The sequence below is a fragment of the Paramisgurnus dabryanus genome, chromosome 6 (genome assembly GCF_030506205.2).
Source record: "Paramisgurnus dabryanus chromosome 6, PD_genome_1.1, whole genome shotgun sequence".
Classification (NCBI taxonomy): Eukaryota; Metazoa; Chordata; class Actinopteri; order Cypriniformes; family Cobitidae; genus Paramisgurnus; species Paramisgurnus dabryanus.
The window spans coordinates 24152350-24170476 of NC_133342.1; the positions used below are offsets into that span (position 1 = coordinate 24152350).

The 18127-nt window shown below is 35.2% G+C and overlaps 2 protein-coding genes across 2 annotated transcripts; one reads left to right on the plus strand and one right to left on the minus strand.

Moving 5' to 3' along the window:
- Positions 1-1983: 1983 nt before the first annotated feature.
- Positions 1984-7499, minus strand: dnajc1 (DnaJ (Hsp40) homolog, subfamily C, member 1). The gene is made up of 12 exons (XM_065276233.1): positions 7172-7499; positions 6267-6368; positions 6135-6181; positions 4453-4618; positions 4263-4360; positions 4060-4150; positions 3866-3962; positions 3607-3770; positions 3415-3534; positions 3083-3131; positions 2532-2977; positions 1984-2438 (listed from the first exon to the last, which is right to left on the minus strand). The coding sequence occupies exons 1-12, from the start codon at positions 7322-7324 to the stop codon at positions 2370-2372; spliced, it is 1602 nt and encodes a 533-aa protein (XP_065132305.1). The 5' UTR covers positions 7325-7499; the 3' UTR covers positions 1984-2369.
- A 4398-nt stretch (positions 7500-11897) lies between these two features.
- bmi1b (bmi1 polycomb ring finger oncogene 1b) lies at positions 11898-17926 on the plus strand. The gene is made up of 10 exons (XM_065276234.2): positions 11898-12318; positions 14825-14956; positions 15056-15152; positions 15292-15347; positions 15742-15792; positions 15888-15996; positions 16243-16285; positions 16366-16464; positions 16589-16669; positions 16787-17926. The coding sequence occupies exons 2-10, from the start codon at positions 14845-14847 to the stop codon at positions 17111-17113; spliced, it is 975 nt and encodes a 324-aa protein (XP_065132306.1). The 5' UTR covers positions 11898-12318; positions 14825-14844; the 3' UTR covers positions 17114-17926.
- Positions 17927-18127: the final 201 nt, after the last annotated feature.

The following is an 18127-nucleotide window of genomic DNA, read 5'->3' on the forward strand; positions in this document are numbered from 1 at the left end:
TCTCTCTCTCTCTCTCTCTCTCTCTCTCTCTCTCTCTCTCTCTCTCTCAAGCAATTATTTGGACGAAACTCTGTGACTAAATATCAATCATATAAATTAACATTTATGTCTTGAACTTTCTAGAAACACCTGCAGACAAACGAAAGAATGTTGCCTACTGGTCCTTTTGTAACCAAAAAAAGCTAATGTTGCCAGAATCTGAAAGGTTTTTTTTTTGCAACCAAAAGTTCCCTTATGTTATTTTTAGGAATGTAAAATTTTGTACATTTTCCATAGGGTTTTTGTCATGGTTACCACAGTTCTACTTTTGACATGTGACACTACATATGTTATTGCTTTTGTTTGGTAATTTGCTTGTGATATTACTCTTTTTTTTTATTAAAACTTTTTTTTATAGATTTTCTGGCACTTTTCACAAAACAACATAGCATCTGTACAAATCAACATTTTTACCCCAGTTTCAGCAACCCCACCTACACAAGGGGTCCCCACTAGAGCTTGAGATCACAACTTGGGTATACAATTCACTACAATAAGTATTACCTCCCGCACATAATATTGGAACAGGGATAATAATACCACTACCGATAAGGAAAATAATAATAAATAAAATAAGAAAAAAATATATATATTCCTCTTGTTTTTTTTGTGTTCATGTTTTTTTTTTTACTTTTCTGAGAATGACCCACCAGCTAAATCCAGCTTGACCTTGGTGGTTGTCTTCTAGCCCGACCATCCAAGACTAGCTAAAAAGTGTCCAAAACCCATCATTTAAAACCAGCCTGCTACACCAGCTAATACCAGGCACAATTGCGGTCTGTATAGTTTATATTTGTTATAAACATTTAAAGTTAAAAAATGTTTGATTTTTTAAAAATGTAAAAATGATTGAATGAGCGACAGCGCCCCCTGGTGCTATACGCAATTCAAGTGTACATTTCAGAATTGTCAGGTCCATTGTTTATTCCTCTTAAATGCGCATTCATAAGTAAATGCTATATAACAAAGCCATACATGTTTTTTGTGCATTATTGCTTCTGGTTTGTGCCTTTAAAATCAATCACAGGATTCCTACAAAGTATGTTCTTCCAAAAACGTATTTTTTGTCACATCGAAGTAAGGCAAGCATGTTTCCATTATATAAAATATAAACCCTTCTGATGTCTGAACTTTGTTATCGTTGGTTTAGGAAAATATAAACATATGTTTTAAAATATTGGTAATAAATGTTTTTTCTGTTCATTTATATCTCAAATTTTGATAGCATAGCACGTCACATATATAACGCTGGAGTTGGTCACAAATACAGCAAAACGTCCGACTATCAGAAATCGTTTGGATATTTCTTGAACCTGACATTGTTATCGTATGATTTACTTTAACAGTAAAAGTCATATGCAATCAAGTCTGAGTTTTTCGCTATTACAATAATATGAAATTGCCCTTTAAAATAAATATTTTATCTCACTGACAACCAGTAACTTAATGTTGATCGATAGATGGCACTCTCCACAAAATAAGTTTCATAATGGTTTGCTCGCAAACATGAGGGCTCTTATAATGCAATGATTAGTCAAATAGATCTAGGTTTGTCTATTAGATCAGTTGAACGTTAACTTGGGTTACAAACAAAAGGTCAATTTACATACTACACCAAAATATGAAGCATCCAAACAGCTCAAAGTGACAAATGGTGCCAATGATTCGCAATTGTTTGAGAAACAAGTTGACAAATCTACGTTGTCAAACCTGGGCACATTCAAAACATCCAAAAAGACCCAATTATACACTTAACCAAACTTATTTTATGGTAAAATGTGATAAAAATTTTGTTTTAGTCTAAAACTACAAGAATTGTGTTAATACTACTAATGATTTCTGATGCAATTTTGCAGTAGGCATATACTAATGCAATTAACATACTTGCTCTTCATGTATGTAAATATATATTTGTAACCACAAATGAGACCCTGACACCTTAAATTGCTGTATGCAAATACTTTATGTTGTAACATAACATGACCAAGACAGATTACAGCACAACACACTGTGCTTCTGAAAAATGTCAAGATAGCAAAGAAAGAAAACATTAAAAAGTGACTATTTTGCTCCTCTGAAAATTCTGTTTGCATAGAGAAACAAATGCAACATAGTCTAATACCTTGAAGAGATTGTAAAATAAATAAAATCTTGTTTGTTTAAATGTGCAGTTTCACATGATATTTCTCAAGTATGAATCTCTCGAATTAATAATGCTGAAGTTTCACAATCTTCTGATTATGGCACATAATCTGGCAACTTGATTCAGGGTTGCATTAAGGCACATTACAAGCAGGTGAGAGATATGGCGAAATACTGAAAACCAGGAGTCAACTCTTTGCTTGTTTCTTTTTCTGAATCAGCTCTGCCAGCAGTTTGTAGCGGGACATGCACTCCTCCTGAACAAGTCAAAGAAAATATTTAATTATAACATGACCACACCTGGCAAAAGAGCATAAATAAAGGGTAAAGTGTAAGACAATAATGCTCACCTTAGTTTTTCCAGGCACCACTTTCGCAATCTTGTCCCAACGTTCAGTGGTGCCACGTGGGTATTGTTGTAAGGCCAGCTCCAAGAGCCTTTGTTGGTTTTGTGACCATACATCTTCAGCAGTACTGGGTTTTTCTTTTGAGGCAGATGGTTTCTTCTCCTCCTCACTGTCATCATCCACAGCCGTGGGGTCAAAGTCTCTCTGTCGGCGCCCTTTCACCCTTTCCTCCACCGCTCCAGGACCAGCGCTCCCGGCTGCAGACTTCTTTGTTCGCTTTCGAAGGGTTTTGATTTCCGAGTCCTCTCCCCCGACAATCTCCCCAAAATCTTCCGGCTGCTGCTCTACAGGTTCCTCTCGCTGGGTCATCAAACTGTCAGGTACCATTGCTGCTCTGGAATTCTTTAATATCACAGTGCCGCCCTTCAAATCAGAAAGCTTCACCAACCCTGAACAAGGTGACAAATTATTCACATGGAGACAAGAGGGGTAAGTAGAGAATAAAATGGTACATAATAAAGAGATTTTATGAAATTAGTTTTAATGTTGCTTACCTGATGTATTGTTTACAGAGTCTTTGACTTGTTTAACTTTTGCTATAACCTGCACAGAATTCAGTTTTATTTATTAACTATAAATTAATAGCATGTAAACAACACTTGTTTTCTATAGTTTTTACCAAAACATTTAACTCCTGAAAGTTACTCTCCTCAGTCCCTCTTTTGTCCACTCTTTAAAAATAATGTGTTAGCATCCTTATACATTGAGCCACCACTAACCCTCTGGTACATGTAAAGACCACCATGACAACATATTTACGCATGTATTTCCTGACCAAGCACAAAAAAAAAAAGTATGGTTACTGTAAACTAAATGATAGACCCACCTCAGTCACTGATCTGCCCAACTCATGAGCAATCTTCTCCCACCGGCCAGGTGTCCCACCAGGAAACTTGGCCATACATCGGGAAAGCTGGCTGAGATCTTCCTCTGTCCACTCATTAGCCTGCAATCATTCCCAACTATTACTTGATGACTTTGTTAACCCAAAATTCTTTCAATGAAGAGAAGTACTTACTTTCTTCTGCTGCTGCTTTTTGTCCTCTAACCAGTCATCCATCTGATCTTCAATATCTTCGATAGATGTGCCCTGATCATATGCTGGCACAAAAGCTGAATCTGTACTGGGTTCGTAGACCGGAAACTCAATTTTAGGCTTCTTCACCTTGGGTCGTTTTTCTTCTGTAAACCCATCATTAGGGTCAATGTAATCATACTCATGTATACGACTATATGTGCAGATGTCAAACCTTAAAAAAATTACATCATGGCCTTACTCTGCTGCATTTCCTGCTCTGCCAGCGCCTCTGCCTCGGCCTCCTCTTTTTCTTTTTCTTTCATTTCTTTATACTCTTTGTAATACTGCTTTAAATCCTGAAAACACAACATAAGATCATGATTAGCATTGTATGCTTAAATCCAAGTATTTCTTTTGAAAACAAGTGGGAGTGTTTTTAATCTAGAACATTACCTGTATTATATAAGGAAGAGACTTTACAGAATAGTACAACCAGATGGTTAATTTGAGAGGCAAAATGTCATGCCAATGTGGCCGGTCAGATCTATACAAAACAAGCAAATGGGTTTTGATTTCCATGGTTAAGTACCAGTGCTAGCATTATTTACAAAACAAAAACGCTGATTGTAAGCTTGTGTCTAATAATATAAAATCACCTCTCGTTCTTTTCTTGTGTCAAGGACTTAATCTCTTCTGAAATTTTACTGTTTTGCTTTTTCTTCTTCTCTTTTTTTTTCTTACTCAGAAGTTCATCCTGAGAAGAAAATAAGACCCAGAGACATTGAAAAATTTAAACATTTCAGAAATGGATGTTGCAAACAGTAAAACTTTTCATTCACTGCTTACCAACTGCTTCTCCAAGTAGATTGACCATATAACTGCATAGTGACCCACTGTCAGAATGAGGAAGAGGAGGAAGCCCAACTCTGCATTGCTCATTTTTCGAACACGTCGATAATAGAAAACAGGCTGTCTCCAATCCGGCAGCCCATTAACCAGGATGTCATCATATCTATGGATGTAGTAAAGTTATCTGTAAGAAAGTGCTCAGCATAATCTACTTTAAATAACTTATCATTCAATACAGTATATTACACAATGGGCAAACTTTTGCTGATGCCATATGTTAAGACTTCCAAGTCAAGAACAATAAATATTCTTGAAAATAATGGATGATATTGGGGGGGGGGGGGGTAAACATATTTCATGCATTCTGAATTATTAACAAAGTTTAAAAGTTGTAATCCTCGTGCTAAACATAAGCAAAGTGAGCAGTTGAGCTTGTGACTGAGTATTTCTGGGCCAAACTCATGCCTCATTTTTCCTACAAGTTTCGGAATTTTTTTTTTCGAATGGGGGTATCCGTTACGACTGATTTACCCCATATTCCTTTTATGGCCTGTACCCCCAGAAAAGCACGCCTGCACATCAACTGAGAGCGAGAACGGGCATTAGCAATGCTCCGTCGAGTAGAAGTCACCGGTATCACTGCACAGCATGTGACAACTTTATTTTTTCAAGATGGTTAGCAAAAGAAGTGTGTTTTTGGAAGTAAGGAGGAGAAAACCTTATTTATCTTTCCCTGTTTTCAGACAACAGTGGATGCAGTTCGTTTTTCCCAGACAGCAACGTAACTGGGTTAATGTTTGTTCCCTGCATTTCGGAATGGATTGCTTTACAAACAAGGCTCAGTTTGACACCGGATTTGCCACTTGTTTACAACTGATGGAGTGTTCCCAACTTTAAAAGACCTTGTTTAGGAGTCGTAACCACAGGCGCAAAATCTCACGTTTTGTTTGCAATCGGCATGAACAACAGCAAACATTTTTTGCCTCAGTTGGCATTTTTTATTAAAATAGTGGATAAACAAACAAGGATTACCAGATAGAGACGTCCTGCTGTAATTGTTGCTGCTGTTATTCCTGTTGATCAATTACTGACTCAGTATCTGATTGTGGATCATATGTGCAAGTCTGTATCTGACTGTAAGCCATAGTTTTTTTTTTTTTTAGTTTTTTTTTAAGTTTAATTTCCATCGATGTCACAACTGTAAGATTAGTATCCGAAGGCTGCGCGTCCTCGTATCTCTTTAGTTCCACTCACCGTACGCCTTCGAGTGTTCGTCTTTCTCCAGAAAAAATTAAATGGCCGCTCTGTCTTTAAATAATCTAACAACACGAAAGACTCTTTGGATATATGAAGGATGAAATACTACTCTACAGGTAACCAAGATTAACATTAGATTGGCAAAAATGGTGTGTGTTATGTGAGCTTTAAAACTATGTGTAAGCAAGCAGCCCATATCCTTATTCATTGAGCTACCTGTTGCGGGGGGCTAATGGTATGGACCACCACAAGGCATAAGAACGTTTGAAAGAAATATGGTCAGAGCAACATATTTCGCTACTACCACTATTCTGCAAAACATTATTGACAAGCAGCAAAATCTAGTTGATGATGGACATGACAATGATAAAGAGGAATGAACAAAACATCTAAAAGGCACAAGACATTCTACAGATGCTCACCTTTGTCTTCTTTCCTCATCCTTAAGGACCTCATAGATGGAAACTAACTAGTAAGAGATGACAGAAAATATTACTAGTCTAAAAAGCACACAATCAAAATGATCTGTATGGAATGGGGCATGAAACACTTACCTGTCTGAACTGTGTTTCTGCATTTTCATCTTTGTTTTTATCTGGATGTAATGTAAGAGAGAGCCTTCTATATGCCTTCCTGATTTCTGAGGAAGATGCATCCTATAAATAACATAATGAAAGACATCAAAAAAATCTTTAATGCTAAGATTTGTTAGAGACGAGTTTTCAAGGCTACACTGCACTTTAACGTTTATGCGAAAAGAAAACCTCAGGTGTGATTGTTTTGATAGTATAGAGAAGGGAATACATAGTTTCAGGCCGATTGAGATACATTGTAATACATTGTTAGCTATCCTTATTCATTAAATAACAAGTTATCGTGTTAGCATCTATGGTTAGCATCCAAAAGGCTCATTTAAAGGTATCAGCAGCTTTCGTTTTTGGTTAAACGTATAATCTCATGGCAACATTTATCCCATGTTTCTAAATCACAGCTGGTGACTTTAAAAAGATAAACGACGTTTTCAACAGTAATGACTCGTTGGTCATCACTGCATTAAACATTTTACGAACAATAAAACTACAGCAGATCATTTAACGACAGTTAAAAAGAGCTGAAACACGAGATATATATGCTGAATAATATGACACGTCATATGTTGCTGTCTAGGCCCACAGCCCGGGGATTTCTTGTTCAATGGCCACCGCCTTCCAGGTTCTTCAGCGGGCAGAGTCAAATGACCTCCCCCGGTGTAACGTAATTTAGACTGAAGACATACATTATACTGTTATGACCACTATTTGATACGTTATAATTAAATCACAATAAACTCCACGTGTAGGCTAACACTGCGATGTTGTCAGCGTCGGCATACGCTGTATTTAAATTAATCCCATGTTATATGGACAATACATATATAAACGCGATAAAACACAAAGCTAAAAGACAAAACGGATCTGACCTGATTTACAGACAAAAACTCGTAGAAGTTTTGGGGGATCTCCTCCACCAGGTCGAAAAGCTCCAGGTCTGCGTCCCATGCTAACGCTGGCGGTGGCTGAATAGCGAGCAGCCCGGCGAATAGCACCAGTGTAAGGATCCCGGGTAAAGTCATAGTTAAATGTTTTTATATGTTTGCGAAGATTTACCACAAACTAGCCATTCGGAAAACGTTGGTTTGGAGACCACTTAAGCATAACTTCCCCCCCGTTAGCTACAGGCCCATCTCGTCTCACCCCGCTGTACGTCCACACGTTTGTTCACATACAGCCGCCACAGCTCGAGCCAATAAGCAAGAAAGTTTCAATGGTAACATGGTACGTCATGAGTCATACAGTTTCCATGACAGCTTCAGGACTTCTGGCAGCTGGATTTTAGTAAGATTTTATTATAACACAAGAACTGTGGCTTATATGTATAAGGCTTGTATAAGGATAGGTTTTAACTGTGTCAATGGCAATAATCAACCATTTCTGCAACTTCTTAGAAGAACGATTTTTTTTCTCTGTTATCGGCTTAAATGCTCACTTGAAAAATATATATTTACAATTGTTTAATGATTAGATAAAAGCTTAATTATTTGTTGTTCCAGATTTGCAACCACGTTTAAATAGCGTTGGATGACATTTGCATCTATTTTATACTATTAATTTCACTTTTTTGACAATAGCATGATAAAGTCCTGATATGAGTCTTGTTAAAGGCCGTCTTTATTGTTAACAATAATTAACTCAGTAAACAGTCTTTGCTTGAAAAAGGGCGACTGGTTAGATTTCAGTACATTCTGTGTTCATTAGGTATCATGTGGACTAGAAAATATTTGAGTGTATGGGATAGGTGAGGTAGAGAACTCATGTCTTTAAAATAAACTATGTTGAATGAGTCGAAAAATACAAAATTGTTTAAAAGGTAGAATTTGATTAATTTGTAGTCATTCAATGATCGTAGCGTATTTAACACATTTTTAAAGTATTTTGTTCTATTATTCATTCTTTTAAGTTTTCCATAATAAAGAAAGGGTCAGATTTGTTAGTCGTTTTAGTGGCAAGGTTTAATTTTATGAGCTGCGCACAGTTCTGTTAGAAATATATATTTTTTGTATTTTGCAAGTGTGTGTATGATCGATTAATGTATGTGTGGCCTCGGGGATAGGGTGGGGGGGTTATTATTGTCATTGTTATTTTGTTTGTTTTTCTTATTCAGACAACTTGCTCCATTTTGTAACTAGGTCATATTTTTGTATGTCTGCAAAAATTTAATAAAAATAAAAAATGTATCTTTTTTCCAATTACACTACACCTAAGAATTATTGCCCGAGTTATAGGCTGATTAGTGATAAAATAATCTATAATAGGTTAAGCATCATAACAACAGCGTAGTTTAATATTAGCCAGGTCGATCATAGATTACTTTTTTACTCTTTATTAAGCGCATGTCATTAAGCCGCGCCAGACAGTTCTGCATGCCAAACTTTCGAGATTTCATCCGCCAATAATAAAGACGTGAAACGTTCATTTTGTTACCAGTTAATATTGCTCAGCCATCCTCTTAGAGTAAAAGTTTGAGATTTAACCACTTTATAGGGTGCATTTATAAGGCGTTAAATATTAAATGTTCTGCTGCAAAGTAGTCCAAATTGCTTTCAGTAACTGAAATAGGCTACTACATAAAATATACAATATAGCCAGCGATTTATAAAAATAGATACATAGTAAAATAGTTGTATTACTCATGTATGAAAAAAAACGGCTTTTTACGGCTTAAATATTTTAAAAAATTCTATAAATTTTTTTCTTCTTTTCATTGACTCTTTACCGTTAGGCCTACTATTAAAATTTTAATTTGAGTGTTTTTTTCCATATTTATTTTATTTTAAAAAATCTTATGCTTTTGTGTGAGTAAAATTACTAAAATATTAGTATTACAAGTATTTACATTTGCTTGTTTATTACTATATTTGCAGTTTAAAATACAATATTTTCACTACAGTGAGTCAATCCCATGTAACAAATCAATAAGGTTTGATTTTTTTCTGTTTCTTTCTAAACACAAAAGGGTATCAAAAAGGAAGAAAGGTCTAATATTCTTAATGAGCAACATGCTTATTAGGTCACATATTAAGCTATTATGCGTGATTGTGATTAATACAAATTAAAATATATAACATTCAATAATATATGCGTAACATTGAAACCTGTCTAGAGAATGTCAATGAATGATATTATGTTGATGTTTTATATAGGTATAAACCAGGTAAAATGTAGGCTATACATAAAGGACGAACACGATTATGACATATGGTTAGTTTAACATAATACAATTGGTATATTAAACGGCTATCATCACTTACCGCGGGGACTTTTTATTCACATGTTTTGTTTTTTAGTATGTTCAGCTAAATAGCCTATCGTAATATGGTATTAATGTTGCTTCATGAAATGTCTGTCTTGGTTTAGGCCAGGATTTAGACTAAACATAACATAAACACAAGTCGGGCGTAGTTTAAAGCCTTACCTCAATCTCCCATTTATTCCACAAATCAATAGATCAGTAAACAATCAATAATCAAAGGACTAATTAAAGTTCAAACCAATAAACAATAGTGCAAGAGAAGAAACCTCAAAGAAAGTCACTTAACATGATATTCATTTTTTATGTTTGCCAGCTTATAAATTTGATAACACATTTAATAAACTGTCTGTATGCGTTAAGGTGAAATAGACCTTCTGAAAAAAAAATAAGAAAAACCTAATGAGGTTTAAAAAATAATATTCGGGTTACATTTTTTTTTAGCATTTTTTGTAATGCTTCAGCAATGAACAATTAAAAAATGTTTATTTAAAAAATAATTAATCCTTAAAATATTCTATAGTCTATGTTTTGTCTTGATGCCTGTGCAATGTGGACACTAAGCATTTGTAAAGAATCAGCTCTCTGCTAGTGAAGGACAGTTATCTCAATAAGATGTTGCTCAATAGGCTATGTCTTGCATTAACACCCACAATAAGATATGGCCATTTTGATGATTCACATCTGTAGTCTGAATAAAGAAATAACATGTATCATCATGACTTAAGTTAAGGGTGCTAGCGACTATAAATAAAAATGTTTTGTTTGCCCATTTCGATTGATTCACAGAGTCAATGGATGGCGGCGGGCTTAGTGATATAGTTTATATGCGAAACTTGCGTAGTAGGAAATAATTGAAGAAGCTGTAACGATCTGCTGAAAGCCGTACGGTTAACGCGAAGTGCCTCGCGTTTCCGCCAGCATGCCTGCCGAGCTTCTTTGTTTTCGCTGAAGTGGATGTATTAGAGAAGCTGACGTCATGGCAGACTGAGCTTGTGGTGTGCAGCTGAACGCAGGAGAAAACTCAGACCTACCGCACACATGCGGGTGCACGCACCGCTGCGCGCGTTCACAACCTCAATGGAAAAAATATTAGTAACTTTACACAATCATTTAACGGTTTTTAATGCACATGTAAACGATAGTGGACGGTCTATGAAACGGAATATGAACAGCCAGCAGAACAGCAAAGCGAAGATCGTTTTTTTCTTAAATAAATGCTAATGAAACACTAAGCCCAAAAATAATTCAAATATAAAAAAGTAAAGCAGCTTAATTATGCTATGCCTTTTATATGGTGTTGCTTAGAACAGGCTTTACAATTTAGCCTACTTGATTGCATGATGTTCAGAATAGTAAGACTTTAAATACCCTACGATTTATAAAAGCTATCTTCTATAATTTATTAATTAAATAGCTCTAATATTCCACATACAAAAGTTAGAATTAAATTGCTATGGCTTGTAGGCTACCAATGAATCCAGAGCACAGTTCATAAACTTGATTTATCTGTCTTTAAAAAGACATCACTGTATGCTTTGTCACCACTGTAAATGCTATGTAAATAATAATATTTGCATTATCCTGACATTTAAGGTATAGGCAGAGCACGAATTTAGGATTCGAAGCAAACGTCCAGCTATGAATTTAAAATGTAAATGAACCTTTTTTATTTATTTATTTTTTTTTATTTAATATTTAAATAAAACTTAATTTCTTTACCTTATGCATAGAAATCGGCAGCGGTTGCATAATTCACCAGGTGAATGCTGGAATCTTGTTTGTTTGTTTAAATGACACTTAAGCCCGTTTCACTGGTGATATTAGGCAATTGTTTAATGCTATGTATATCGAAGGCTGTAGGTTTTTAAAATATGATGATAGGCTATTATATCCGCTTCAATGCGCTGTTTGGAGAAGGTGACACAGTAAAGGCGTTGACTGTAGTTTCAATATGAATGTTTTGTTTTTCTTGCGAACGTCATAAAACTTTGAGGCGACAGATAGCCTAGGCTAGAACATTTACAATTATTTATGTATTAATTGTTTATTAGAATAATAGTAGCAAAATAAAATGGGCGTGCACTCAATTATTGAGCTACATACCTTTTATCAACATACTATCTCATTTTTAATGCAGAACAAATGCCTGTTCTGCTGTAAATCTGAATCTACGTGCAATCTATGTACAAATACAGAGAATAGCAGCTTTTCCAAAAGTTGTTAGGTCTGAGATTCATCCCTACAAAACTAACGTGATTTACCAAGGATTTCTTCTTCTCCGAAATGATGTAGGTGGTGACGTTTGACAAGACATCCGTCAGAGGGGGTACCCTATTGATGATACCCCACGACTAATTCCCAGGCTACCCGTAAGGAATGAGGTCACGTGATGAAGTGGGGCGGTCGAACTAAGCCATTTTGGGGACTGTGTCAGTTTGCATTGAACCATCAGACCGATGTTTTCCAGATCGATGTGCTGGAAACATACGCATTTGGAACTTACCATTTATAGCCACAATCTGTGGATTTATTTGTGAATCAAATCAGAAAGTATCTGGTAACAGTGAACAATCGTAACCTATGTGTAATTGCGCAAAAAGGCCACAATGAGCACCGCGGTGGTACGTTAGAGCCATTGACAGCGTCTGCAGCTCATTCCAAGATGGCCGCTTCGGTAGCATTCATTTTTTGCTGATCGACTCGCAAGTTTCATTGTCTGGTATAACAAAGCTAAGCAAATTCAAGGAAATATACTGGGTATGTACGTTTTAATTTACAAGCGAGCGGGGTAAACAGCCGTTCTGCCATTGTTTTCTATCTCTCCGTAGACAAAACACTGTAGCCGTGTTGCCTCTCTTGTGTGTATGATGCGTGTGATTTCATTTAAATTCTGTTCGATTTTTAGGAAATGCGCTCTGTGACTTATGTTAACACAATATGCATGTCTGCAAGAATGTAATCATTGTAAAACTAACGTATATTGCTGTGTTTCAATGCCTTTTTTATCTAACATTAAAAAGTCGGCGCGCACTGGAGAGCAGGCGAGTCGGGTCAGGTGTTATCGGTTGATCACTTTCATTTATTTCTTTCCGCCCGAAAAGCAAAGACTACCTACTTTATTTTATAGAATTGTGTAGTCTAAAGACTGTAGATTTAGACAAAATTAGGCATTATGGCTTTTCATGTCGTCAATTAATTTTATTAACTTAAATCCATAAGCTTGTTATCTGACTATCCCCTTAGACGTTACACACGAAAACATATGTTTCATTTTGTGTAGGCTATGTTAACCTTTGAAAAATGAGCGTATTCATTATTGTTTACCTGTTACTGAATTCAGTTTGCATTGTGTGTTTATGCTGGTTTTCTATTAGCCATTTTAAATAGTCCTACTAAAGTGTTAAATCGAGTATAGCCTATCTGTGACCAGGGCGCATCAGGCTAACCTTTCTTGTACAGAGGAGGTTTAGGTCCTAATTACAATACCTGTTTGTTGAAAGCCTATTTAATCTTATTAAAATTATTATTATTAATTTTATTATTCAGTCAGTTGTTGACTTACATGCCAAGCGGCTCTAATTTTTGTAAGTTCATAAACATGATGCAGATAACTCCCTCTATGAAATGAAACAATGTAGTCTAAACACTGTTTATGTTTCAATCTGGAGCATTTGTTCTTTGTTGCTAAATGATAGCTTTGCTAAGATTTTGTCTGTCATTGGAAAATTATAGGGCTCTTTTAACACTTGCCAATTTGCCTTAATTTCCATATACGAATGTCTTATATTTACACACCCTATTGTGTACATTTTACCGCACTTTTCATGACTGAATTTCATTACCTAAATAGATGATCTCCAACAAAATGCTTACTTGAAATCTTAATGACAGTTCACGGTGCTCATTGTAATATTGCTATATGAAAATTTACTCTTGTTCTGCCAAACACTAAACTGTCAGAATCACTAAAGGCAACATATTCTTAGACCTATTTCTTGTAAACATCCCTTTAGTTTGTGTGTTAATTGACATCAAATATGAACCGTTTTCTGTCATAGGAATCATTACGTAAAAACATAAATTATTATGTCTTATTGATTTGGTGGTTTAAGCTTGTGAAATAGTTTTACGTTTTAGGCCTGAAGTCTTTGCCACCTTATTTATTTGTTCCGCGAATCTAATGAATCTCTTATGTAAAATATCATGATTTAGTCTGTCTGCGTAGCCTACTAAAATATCTTCACATGAATGTTGAATTTGTTTTTATACAAGCTGTCTTTTGAAGCAGACAGTTTCTCCGGTTGATGACTTTGTTTAACAGTAGCCTGTATTGCATTTTCCATGCAACTGTTTTGTGTTAAAGAAATTCGAAGACAAAATATCAACAAAGCAAACATGATTTTATTGGACGGTTATTTAGTGCGTTGAATCAGACCACATTGCCAACTAAATAGTTTAAATATCTTAATTAAATGAAAATTTCGCTTTTGCTCTGCAACCCATGGTTAGAGATAGTGTACAGAAAGCAGGATAACAGCAACGAGCTCTTGAGCTTCCGTTGAATGGGTTCCTCATTTAAGACATCGTAACGATAGAAGAGAACACAGTTTATTATTTATAACATTTGGTCTCCCAAAATTATGTATGTACTACGTGTTTAATAGGTGATAGTTAACCGCTTTTGAAACAATACTGTGCACCGGAGGTCGCAGCCTCACGAGAACTAATTTGGACACAGGGCTGTCTAGCAAAATGGCAGCCACCTTCAAGCTGCATGGTTTTCATTTTTGCCATGAATGCATGTGCGGACTTGAAGAGATAACGTTTTACCTTTAATTGATTTATTATCTGTTGTTGTGGTCCGGACCATGCGTGAATCTATCGTAGTAGCGGCTGCGCTTTGACTGGCACAGAGCCAACTACAACCCGTCGTCATAGCAACAGTACGTGTGGGCATTTTGTCTTTAACTCTTACCTGTACGCATCCCAGTACACGAATGAAAAACATTTCACTATGTGTCTGCAGTCTTTTATTAAATGTAACTGTTTTTTCTCCTAAATGTAGAGTTACGCAAGTAATTTTGAGTGAGTTATTTGTATTGTCGGAATTATGTTATTTTGCCTGCCATTGTCGCTTTTTTTTTACAAGTGGACTTAATAATACGTTTAACGTTAATATGCAGGCTTTGATTTTTCTTTGGCCTATATTAATTGTGTAATTATTTTATTAAATATGTGTCATTGTGTGTTGTTTGGTTATCAGGTCGGCGAGCTCACATAACAATGCACCGAACAACAAGAATCAAGATAACGGAGCTAAATCCACATTTAATGTGCGTTTTGTGTGGAGGATACTTCATTGACGCCACAACCATTGTTGAATGTTTGCACTCTTGTAAGTCTAAAAAATTCTATAAATCCACATCGTTGCTTTGTTTGGTCATTCACATAGGTTTATTTTATACCAAGTATTTTTTAATTATGTTGTTTTCAGTCTGCAAACTGTGTATTGTGAGGTATCTGGAGACCAGCAAATTTTGCCCTATTTGTGATGTTCAAGTTCATAAAACCAAACCTCTCCTGAATATCAGGTAATGGCTGGAGATCAGAAGTATTTAAACATTTTAGTTCTTTTGGCAAACAAATGATCAATAAAAATGATCAATTAAAATGATTACATAAAAATAATTTTTAGAATAACCTCTCAGGACAATGTTGGTAAATTTTCAGGTCAGACAAGACCCTTCAGGACATTGTATACAAGCTGGTACCTGGTTTGTTCAAAAGTAAGTATTTACAAATTTTTTCACAAATGTTTTTCCAATGGAGTGTTCATGACATGTGACCATGTCTGTGAAACTATGCTAAAGTCTTATAATCTAATAATGAGAACATTAGAAACATCAAAGTTTGATATTAATCGATTTCACATTGCTTTTTTAAATTTCCATCTTTGACATGGCCTTAATCAATATTAAATATATCAAGGTTATATTTTCACAGAATGTTCTTTACATTATTTAGGATGATTTTATGTAGAAAAAGTCATAGATAACAAAAACTTTAGCTGCGTTTTTTTTACATTTTTATGATATCAGAATTTCAGCCCATTACAAAAAATGCTGTATAATGAAATAATGCTGCCAGTCATGATCTTTTCATTGTACTTTTGTTAATCAGATGAAATGAAAAGGCGCCGTGATTTTTATGCTGCACATCCATCAGTTGACGGTAACAAAGTATTTTGATATCACAATGATAATTTTTAATTTGTTTTTAATTCACAATGGTAACTTATGCAGTCCATTTTCTTTCTCATTCTTTAGTTACAAATGGTTCTAATGAGGATAGAGGAGAGGTGGCAGATGAAGACAAGAGAATCATAGCTGATGATGAGATCATCAGTTTGTCCATTGAGTTTTTTGACCAGAGCAAGTAGGTTAAGTTTACTGTAAGCTCCATGTAATGCATGTACAACCCTGGTTGTTTTGTACTGTGTGTCTCCCCTATGTTTTTCATTGGTAGCATGCTGATGGTGGAGTTTATATAATTTGCACTTTTTTGCTTGGGCCTATGTGATATACAGTAAAAACTAAATTAGTAAACAGGACATTTAAAGGTTTAAGTAGTTACTGTTGTATTCTATGTTTTCTGTATTAACAAATGTATTAAAATGAACAGATTTCAAAGTAAAGATGGAGAAGAAAAAGAACCTACAAGAGAGGTAATAATTTAATATATACTTGAGTCGCTTGAGAGTTACAGTGGGCTACTTATTAAATGTATGTTATTAAATCTCCATAGGCTAATGTAAAACGGTACTTACAATGTCCTGCCGCTATGACAGTGATGCATCTCAGAAAATTTCTCAGAAGTAAAATGGATATACCATGCACCTTTCAGGTAATCTTGTTCATTTTGATTTGTGTTTCACCTATTTTAAATGCTTTACTTTCCAGTTTGTTATTTACATTTAAACACAAATGTCTGAAGAAGCTTGTTTAGCAAGATTTTATTTTTCTTACAGATTGAGGTTATGTATGAGGATGAGCCTTTGAAAGATTACTATACTCTTATGGATATTGCTTATATCTACACATGGAGAAGGGTAGGAATTCATTAAGCACCCTTTATCATTTTTTTTAAATTTTTGTGAAAGTGTCTATTTGACTATTTATTTTGATTAAGTGGTGGTTTAAATATGTGATTATTTTTTCTCTTACAGAATGGACCACTGCCATTGAAGTACAGAGTTCGGCCCGGTTGCAAAAAAATGAAGTTAAGCGGCCCAAGGGATGACATAACTGGTGGCAGAAGACCTGATACAGAAAGTGACTCCAGCAGCGACAAACCAAATAGCCCAGCTGCTGCTGCACCCTCTACATCCTCCTCTCTGCCCAGCCCAAGCACTCCTATCCAGTCTCCACATCCCAACTTCCCTCATATTTCCACACTTAATGGAGTTTCTGCCAAAGTGGGCCCAAACAGCCAAGCTCCTTTCAGCAACAAAGCCTGCAAAACTTCTCTTAATGGCTCCAACTGTCTTGGGTGACTTGATATAAATGCCAAAGCCATCAACCCCATGCAAACAGAGCTGTGATGTAGATGCTTTCTTTATGAACCACCTCTCCAGTTTTTTATATTATTTTTAAATATATTTGTTTTGTCACAACACGTGTAACACAACGTTGTATTTTTTGTATTAACTACTATTGCTTAACTAATGTTGTCAGTTTTGGCTTAAATAATAGCCTATTGAGTACTGAGCGAAACTCAGAAAGGAGAATGTATCTTGTTTTTTGTTTTTTTTCAATAAAACGTCTTGTTCTTTTAGATTAGAACATCAATGTATATAAATAATTTTCTTGTCCTTGAAGTCTTCAATAAAACGCAAGGGGGTTCGCACAGTGTTTTGGATATTAAGTAATGATTTGTCATATCCTAAAGGGCATTATTCAGTTATAAAGGAGATTTTAACTGTAGCCTATTCAGTTGAAAAGTGTAAAGCCCAACAAATTTTTAAGAGCTTATCCTAAAGCGTAAATACGAAAGATGGCAAAATGTTTTAAATGTTAGTTTTACAAAGGGCAGAAATACTGTGTCAGTATTGTTTGAGTTTTTTGTGCCCGCTAAATAAGTTCGTTCAGAAATGTAGTCTCAATATTTTTCCTCAACATTTATCTTACGACAGAAAGATATAGATTGTTGATAGAGGACGTATAAGCCTTATAAGTTCGGATGTTCTTTCTTGCTTACATTTCTGTGTTCAAATGGTTCTATGTTAAAACCAATGTATCCCTTACTGTTGTATAATATTAAAAAAAAAACTTTGTCTAAATAAACATTTTACTTTTTTATTACTAAATGCATTGTTTTGGACTTTTAATAAATCAACAATTACCCCAAAATGATTGGACTGTATGCGACCTTTCACTCAGGCGGTTCGCAGGTCACTTGCCTTTATTTGTAGCTGAACAAAGTCAGACAGCTGACCAATTAGGCTATAAAACACTAAGAAATTATACATTGATAAATTATTTGTATTGATGCTTTGAGAAATGTCTTG

What these genes read in the sequence shown, in the direction of transcription:
- dnajc1 (XM_065276233.1), bottom strand. Translation starts at nt 7,324, where the DNA reads ATGACTTTACCCGGGATCCTTACACTGGTGCTATTCGCCGGGCTGCTC. An exon ending in AGTTTTTGTCTGTAAATCAG is followed by an intron (nt 6,369 to 7,171) that starts GTCAGATCCGTT and finishes TGTTATTTATAG; the next exon opens with GATGCATCTTCCTCAGAAAT. An exon ending in AAAAGCAGCAGCAGAAGAAA is followed by an intron (nt 3,535 to 3,606) that starts GTAAGTACTTCT and finishes GAATGATTGCAG; the next exon opens with GCTAATGAGTGGACAGAGGA.
- bmi1b (XM_065276234.2), top strand. Translation starts at nt 14,845, where the DNA reads ATGCACCGAACAACAAGAATCAAGATAACGGAGCTAAATCCACATTTA. An exon ending in TGCACATCCATCAGTTGACG is followed by an intron (nt 15,793 to 15,887) that starts GTAACAAAGTAT and finishes CTCATTCTTTAG; the next exon opens with TTACAAATGGTTCTAATGAG. An exon ending in AAAAAGAACCTACAAGAGAG is followed by an intron (nt 16,286 to 16,365) that starts GTAATAATTTAA and finishes AAATCTCCATAG; the next exon opens with GCTAATGTAAAACGGTACTT.